This window comes from Trachinotus anak, unplaced genomic scaffold, assembly GCF_046630095.1.
Source record: "Trachinotus anak isolate AG129_WGS33_773 ecotype Australia unplaced genomic scaffold, CSIRO_AGI_Tana_v1 ptg000005l, whole genome shotgun sequence".
In the NCBI taxonomy this organism is placed as follows: Eukaryota; Metazoa; Chordata; class Actinopteri; order Carangiformes; family Carangidae; genus Trachinotus; species Trachinotus anak.
The window spans coordinates 21,781,280-21,790,000 of NW_027273856.1; the positions used below are offsets into that span (position 1 = coordinate 21,781,280).

Here is an 8,721-nt window from a genome sequence, read left to right on the forward strand (position 1 = left end):
GCTTCTGAAATGCTGCTGATCTCTTAAAATCTACAAACTAGCAACTACAGATTTAAATAAATGATAACTGTAGTCATGTAAAACAAACCATATGTGTCCCTAAAATGTAGTGGAGTGTAAGCAGCATAAAATGGATAAACTGAGTAGAATACAAATAAAATAAAATGATACTTACAATATTTGAGTATTTATCCAGATTTCACCACTCGTGAAGCACATTACTGAGGAAAAAGTTTTGGAAAATAAATTTGGTAAATTTATATCCAAAGGCACTAAGCAGAAGAAACAGCAACTTCTTAACACATTAGAGTTGTTTATGTCTGTTTGGTCTGTTCTCTGTGTTTAATTCAAAGCTCAAATGGGATTTTCACTAATACACTTTTTTTTTTTTTTAATAAACATTCCTGAGGGGGAGACACCCATTACTTACATAAATGGTTTGAAGAGCTGTATACAAACCCAAAAACACTAGTATCACTCAGGCTCCAATTATTGTATGATATCAGCTGTGTCTTCAAACACACATTTCTTTAGATGACTGGCGTTCAAAGAGCTGTAATTTGTACTTTCCTTGGTATATGACAGAGAGAGACGGAGCATCAGTCCTCCTCATAGATTCAGTGTATCAGTATGTGGGTGAGTTGGGGGGGGTAGCTTGTTCATATTCCAGTCATGTTTGAGTCACCTTACAGTCGAGGCTCTTCATCACACTCTCACTCCCCCTCCCTCTGCCTGCCCTTTAATTTCTTTAAATTATTATTGTGATAATTGCCAGCTCTCAGCCCACACCCTCAGTGAGATGGTTTCTATTTTCAAAATTGTATTTTCATTGTTACAGCTCATGTGCGTGTGTCTGTATTGTGAGGATTTGGCGCTCGATGCGTGCTGTTAGCTTGTGTGATCTGTGAGGTGCTAAGTACAGTGAGCTGACCAGACATGCATATACACCATAGAGCCTACTTAGACGCTCACACTCTTTCTTTCTGAAACAGACACACACTCAGAAATGCTTGCGTTCAGTACGGCAGATGGCATGAACTGAGACTGAAATAGACAAAGAAAAGAGGCTAAAAAGGAAAAACGAGGATGATATTTTGTCTTTCAGAGCAAAAGCAGAGAACAACCCTGTGGGCTTCAGAGAGCACACACACACACACACACGCATGCCAACATGCATACAAACGGCATAACACATCAGGGGCCCTCAGTTGTATTGATGCTGGCCAAGTTTTGTTACCTTCTTGTATCTTTCTTGTGTTCTGTTTGTTATTGCTTTATTTTAAAAATCTATTACTTTTGAAGTTTTAAGTTTAGAATAATACAGCCATCCTGTCTGTCCCCTTACAAAAAATACATAAATAAAAAGCTATAAAACTGTTATGATAAAAGTACACTATACAATAGAATTGAGTTCTGTGCTGTATGAGAATCTGACTGCGTGCAAAATAAAAGGGTCCCTAGTTTGGGTCACACCCCCAGACTTCCCACAGTGCAACCTCATAGGAGGCCCCGGAAGAATTTGTTGTTGTTGTTGCTGAGCACTCTGACATTTAAGTGGGTGACATACAAACTACTCTGAGCCTAACTAGCTTGATGATCACGCCGCTTAATATTTAGAGTAGTATAATTTGTTTACACAATAAATATATTTTGGGGAACCATGAAAATAACAGTCTTGAGATGATTTACAGTAATATAGCTAATACACACAAGTTTAATGATGAGAAATAGGAGGAAGAGAAGAACCTACGTGCTATTGTCTACAGAACCAGAGGAAGCTCTAAGATGAAATACCCAAGCTTAAATGGACAATAAACAACTTAAATGTTCTACTTTAATAAATATGTTGGTATTCTAATTCAGTTTTCTCTCTGAGGAAGAAACATATGTGGTCCTATCACAGGCGCCATGAATATTCAGCACAAGTCACATTAATGATTCCTATTCTTGATGAGACACAGCGGGTATGAAGAACTAACAAGGGCTAATAGATGTTTTCAGCAGTGACGCATTTTTCTTTTTTCTTTCGTTTTTTGTTTGCACAGCAGAGCAGTCATAATAGCAACCATGAAACCACCAAGCTAAGAGGCAATTTCAGGAGTTGTGGTCAAAGAAATGGATTTTCTGCACACCCAACTGATTCAGCATCCCTGAAAACAGTTTTAGGGTTGGGATAATATCATCGGTCTTCATTTGTCTCCAATAGTTGATGGATTTCATCTTCAGGTCTACATTCCCAGATTAAAATAACCAATATCTAAGATTCAGTATCTAATCTCAACATCTAATCTCCCTAAGTTTCTCGGCCTAAGGTTTACTACCCCACTACACCTCCAGTTTCTAAATATGCTGCCAGCCAGACAAGAGACAAACAGATGAAAACAAAACCTCCTTGTGATAAAAGTGATACATTTACATTCTACATTCAAATGCAGATATTACAGCTAGTTCTCAAGTTGAGCGTAGTCTTTGTTGAAAGTGTTAGGGTTGAAATCTAGTATCTGCCAGCTCTCCCATGCAACATGAGTGCAGCAGAGCGAAGGTCCACATTTACCAAGAGATGTGACTCAGAGGGAGCTGTAGATGGGCGACGGTTGCAAAGCAAATTCCAACAAGACAAGCTTAAAATGATGCTATCTATATCCTCAGATCACTTCAGTCATATTGGTCAGGCGATTACGAATTTGCCCTCCATCCATCCATCCATCCATCCATCCATCCATCCATCCATCCTCCAGCCCTGTCTTTGGTTAAATCATGATGCCCTTGACAGTCACAGTTGGCAAGTTGCTAATTCTCCACGAGTTCTGATGAATCACACTGAATGTGCACCCGTTACAGCACTATATCACACACAGGTTAGCTGATGACTAAATCGCAGGATCAGATATGCAGCATTACTACATGCGATTCAATAGATTCTCACATTATGAGGGAAGCTGTGAAGTAGCACATTGGTAACACCCTGATGAACCCATTTCACAGAGCTCACACTGACTTTTTTCATTTATTCAAAAGCTAATATTAAAATAAGAGAGAGAGCTCGAGGAAAGGTACAAAAACAGCAATGCTGTGCTCTTGACTTTCATTTTATATTTACTCACCATCACTTCAGTTCCTCTAGCGCAACACGTGTGAGGCTGCTCCCCTCACTTCTGCTTTCTACCTCCTAAATGTCAACAGGAGGAAGGTGGTCATTATTGTTTGTCAAATGGCTCATTATGCTGTGCATCGATGAAATTAGCTGCTCTTATCCTGCTTGTATAAACTCTGCAATCATTTCTGTCCACTTGTTTTATTGTCCATCCTCCTGTTTTATTTTCAAGGTGTACAACAGCTGATGGACCTAAAACACCCACTCATTTATCACTCGTCGTCCTCCTATCTGCCTCTTGCTGGTCATTCGTAGCATTGCCTACAGATGTCCCACTGCACCAGGATCATTAATTCACCTCCTCTTGGCACTGATGTGTTCTGTGTGGGGAGCTTCAGAAGACAGTGTCCTTGTTTCAGACTCCTTGTATTACCCCCCCGAGGGAAAAATGACAAGCCCTTCACGTCTGTTTGTTGTCACATGGAACTCCATTAATGGCCGCTCAGAGGTGTTTTTTTCCGGCTGATTAAACCGCTACCCAAGTTGAAGTAAGATGGAGTTTCAGTGAGGTCACACCGACAATGGTAAAGCTGTAAGTCCTACGTACAGCAAAAGCATCAGGAGAGTGAGGGACCTGTCAGGGGAGTTAGAGGTCTGATCAGGCAAAGTGAAACCACCCAGACCTCTGCTGAAGTAGCTTGGCGTTGAGTGAAGTCGCCAAAATCCATGTACTAATAATAAACGTGTAACGTGTAAGCAGGTGGAGAAAACTTCTGTATATATAAAAGCTGGTATTAAAATAATATGCAGCAAGAACAAACGGACGTTAATAAAAACCTGTTAAGGGGTAAAAAAAAAAACCAAACAAACAAAAAAAAAAAAACATGGCAGGTGTTGGAATTACCTGTAACCTATAACAAACGCAACATTCAGCATAATACACACTTCCACAACATTAATTTCATCACTACAACAGTGAGGTGGTACTCACCGTTCTTCTCCTTTGTCTTTCTCTTTTCAACAGAAACACCAGTTTAAGTCACCAGCTAATCAATTAGAGCTGTTTTACTTTGTTTCATTCCACTTTGAGCAAAAGTCAGTGACACTCACTGACTTCCTGCAGATGTTGCAAATTAAAAAGGTTTAACATGAGAGAAATGTTTTCGCTTTAACCAATTAGAAATAAAAGACTAATCTGAGTATATCCCAAGTAAAGGCAGTGTTCTCCCTTCAACTGAGGTAAAAAATATAAGCTATATATATATATATATATATATATAGCTTATATTTTTTTTGCTTATATTATATATATATATATATTGGTAACATTGGCTAATTGACTTGTGGCTAAAATGAGAAAATGAGGCACCATTTGGTCATAAGGCAAAGATGTTAGAAAATGAAAATGGAAACACTGGGCGGGGCTGTTGGTGTTACAGTGCTTTATGAAATAGACCTGGAGGCTCTTTATTTAAACAGTCTTATCAGAAAATGAGACATTCATAATGCGCACTTTCTCTTACATTGGCATTGAAGAATTGTGCATTGTTGCCAACTGTTACAGTTAGGATCCACCCTTTAGACACTGGAATACAAACAGTGCATTTTGAGGACAATAATCAATTTTTCTAATACCGCCTGATCAATTTAAGGTCCTGCCCCCGCCAAATAAAAATGGATATGACATTTAAGAAATAAATGCTGTCATTAAAATCTCTATTTGCCTTTTAGCTTCCACATTTGTCACTAATGGCATAATCCTTTCAGAAGATTCAGGCACTGTCCACTAACATGTTTTACAAAGCCTAGAATACTGCTAGAGAAACTTATGGAGCAATACAGTCCTTTTGCAATATATGACTATTTGGTTTCTGTCTTGATGTAAACATACCGTAGATATATTACATACACACACAATCTGTAACCACTGTGGACCTTCAAGTACAACTGGACTGAAATCAGGAGACAGAGGAGGATATTGGTTTTGAATCTCATATCCTGTTTTATTGTTCAAATATGGCAGAACCAGATATACAACACAGCACAAACAACACACCCACGCAGTCAGACATACACTCGGACAAATGGAAAGACAAACAGAACAGACAAATTTGTAGAGATGTTCACACAGGAGCTCACACAGCTGTGAGTTGTCGTGATTGACAGAGACAAGAACCTCTCTGGGGAACCACTGATCAAACATCCCATAGTCACTTTATGAACTCAAGCACACTAACACACACATGCTCAGAGACGGATGAACAGAAAAATCATACAGACCAACAGGACAACTTGTGTATTAAAGGGGATTTTAAGGAGATTAAGGATCTGGTGACAACAGAAGATCAAAACAAAAACGGTCAAAGTCCACCTTAAGACAGAATTCACTTTCGTTATTGATGTTTCAATGAGCCTGCAATGACAGGACTTAAGTGGATTTTGCAGGGATGAGAGCACATTTTCCAGCTCACACCTGTTTGCACCAGAGGGAAATAAACCTCATGTGGCTAAAAAAAATCTGAGCTGGCAAATAGTCTCTCCTTATCTCTGTGTCCATGTGCACAGAAATTGATTTACCTAGAAATAGAAATAACATGAATTCTGTCTGGAGCTGGTGGACGTTGTTTTTTTCATTTTTACATTTAACTCAAGAATCCAACTTTTTAGCCACAGGTTAACATTGAAGAGATTTTGGCAAATCTCACAGCAAAACGAGCCATCGTCATTCAATCATTCACGTTGGCTAAAATGTTACCTATGCATTGTCACCTTAAGCACTTACAGTTAAACAAAAATCACATCAATTTGTTTTAGTGACTAAAGGCCACTTTGAACAGAGGTGGTTTGATTTAACAGCATGTATATATTTACCTGCTCTCTGAAAACAAGACAATTAAAAACAAAACAAAAGAAAATTTGAAATTTTTGTGCTTTTTTCACCTTCAGATACAAACCGAGTTTTTCTCAGTTCAAAATAAAATATCTTCATTTTTTTCCACATGAAATGTATTCTTCTAACAGGGAAGCCAGCTCTTCTGCTGCAACAGCAAAGCAAATAAATAAAATATTTAAAAAGGATAAAATAAAATATTTGACGTCAGAGTAAACCAATCACCTTTAATCATAGTTGTATCACCATCATCTTGCTGTCAGTTGAAAACCTCATCTCTCAGGAAGTTTTTCAAAAACTCAGACAATCTCCCTTAATTTCACATACCATGTGTTTCTGAATGGATTTCACAGAAAAAGAAAAAGAAAAAGAAAAAAAAAAAAAAAAAAATATATATATATATATATATATATATATATATATATATATATATATATAAATGGATGGAAGACCCTGAAATTAAGAGCCGGAGGGTTTTCAGCTGACAGCAGCGATTGTCTTGAGTTAACCTCCCCTGACATAAGCATCACCATCCGAATAACTGCTTGGCTGTAACTGCTCTTACATGTGCAGTACTAGGGGATAAAAGCTCCTCAGATCAGCACAAACACTCCCAGTAAACACTGAGACTCAACCAGACAGACGTCAGTCTGTTATAGACTTTAACCCAAACAATTTATGACTGGATTTAAAAGACAAATCATCTGTATGTTCTTGCTTCAAATTCATTTCACAGAAAAAAAAAAACAACAAAATATAGTATGTGAACAAAAAATAATTACATTTACACATGATCAGACAGGAAACTGGGCTGTAAGATTAATGCCTGTGTCATTAGTAATAACAGCCTGTCACATAAAAATGTAATAGTTTTCATTGAGACAAACACCCAGGTCATTGATGAAGTAAAAATGCTCTCTTGGCAGCTTGTAGTGTGTTGTCGTAGTGGTATATCACTTTTTAGCATCCCCAATTTAGTGTCTCTAATTCACCTGACATCTTTTGTCGAGTTAGTGTCATTAGTGGAGATAAATGAATGCGATAGAGGGATACTAAATTTATGCACAGTGTATAAGTGCAGTGTTTCCCAGAGTGTTTATTTATGGACCCAACAGAGGAGTCCAGATTGGGTTTTAAAAAGCTGGTGTCACTTAGTTTCTGTTTTGAAAAAGGAATTCAGAGTTGAGAGCTGGATTTACCTTAACTCAATGATTGTCTCACAACAGTAATTTATAATACTTCAAGCAAAGCTGGGGCCACTTTCCATAAACAACTTAGAATAAAGACAGAGCTGCAGTTTGGTAGGCAGACAGACATCTCTCTGAGACATAAAATGAAATGCTGGAAGTTTATGTAAAATCCATTTCCTGAAGTGGATAAATTGAAAGTGCTTTGAACTCAGCCTTGTGACTAAACACAACAAAAAACTTGCAAAGACCAAAAACCAACATACTGTATTTCATACTTCAGTTTGAAGAATCCGACCAGTCAAAGCAGCTCTTTTCACATATCCTCTTCTGAATGAGCGGATGAGTAATCCTTCATCTATGAAGTCAGCACTGATTTTCTAAAAGAAACATATGCTCAAAGAAAAGTAAAATATTTTCCTCTCCTTAAGTAATGTTGTGAAGGAGAGAGGAGTGTTTTAGTCAGAGGGGAACAGAGCATTGAGTCATTTTCTTAAGTGCAGGTGATGGTAAACCAAGCTGACTACAAAACATGATTTATGTTATTTGAAAAAGGGCAGTTTGTGAGTGACCAGTCACAGTGAACCCTGCGTGTGCATGTGTCTCTCTAGAGGAGTGCTTCACATATGTTCTCTGGGTTTGACGTGCAAACACAGCTGAGTGAGGGTCGGGGTGGGGGGTGGGGGTGGCGGTGGCGGTGGCGGTATCCTCTGTGTTAGATGTAGGACACCAGAGTTAGTGAGTTAACTAACAGGCTTAGCTAGCTGGCCTGTTGGGAAGGTCACCTGGTAGCACTGATCTTAAGCTACATTATCTATTTAACTAGCGCTGTGTCAAGTTAGGTCGGGTGGGCAGGTAGCTAGCATGACTGGCTAGCTGGTTTAGTTAGTCAGCAAACTGGGCTAACTGGTTGGCTGGTTCAGGCTCTCTGCCCAGAGCTTACTGACTCTTCTCCTGATGAGCCAGGCCTGACTGATGTTTTATGGGCTGCTGTATTTTCAGTCTCTGTACCTCAGTCCGATGATGTCACTTCCTGTTATCTGTGGTGGAGTTGGCTGTAGTGTCTGTCTTTGTGGCAGTTTCCTCAGTGTTTCCGGGGAGCTGCACGGCCGTGGCATTAGGCCCACCCCCATTTTGAAGTGTCTCCTGTTTGTATTGTTGCAAGGCGCGATTGACAGCATCCTCGACCAGTCTCCTGCTGACCCTCAGTAGCTCCGCCTCGTCAGGCTCAGACCGGCGACGCCCACCTGGATAGAGCAAGCGCAACAACGGCATATATTAAATCCATTTCTCAAATTCAATCATGAACACAATCTATACATTATCCTTCATAAACATAACACACACACGCACGCAAATGAGCAAGACAGTGAGATATCTGGCTCTTTAGCTGCTAAATGCTAAAAGTGGAGGCCGTAAAACCGAAACAATGAGCTGAAAGACACTAAAATGCTCTGAAGAGCTGAGGGAAACTGCAGAGATGGGTGTTGTGGATTTGTTACTATGAGCAAGTTTTTTCAAATTAAACATGGTTATTTTTTCCACTGTTA

At 39.1% G+C, this 8,721-nt stretch overlaps 1 protein-coding gene across 2 annotated transcripts in view; it reads right to left on the minus strand.

The window, feature by feature from the left end:
• Positions 1-5,072: 5,072 nt before the first annotated feature.
• Positions 5,073-8,721, minus strand: part of LOC139621951 (A-kinase anchor protein 7-like) — a 42,687-nt gene continuing 39,038 nt past the window's right edge. For both annotated transcript variants that reach the window (XM_071478944.1, XM_071478943.1), the window contains one exon: positions 5,073-8,418. In XM_071478944.1, coding sequence (XP_071335045.1) covers positions 8,198-8,418 — 221 coding nt within the window. In that variant the 3' untranslated portion in view covers positions 5,073-8,197. The remainder of the gene's footprint in view (positions 8,419-8,721) is intronic.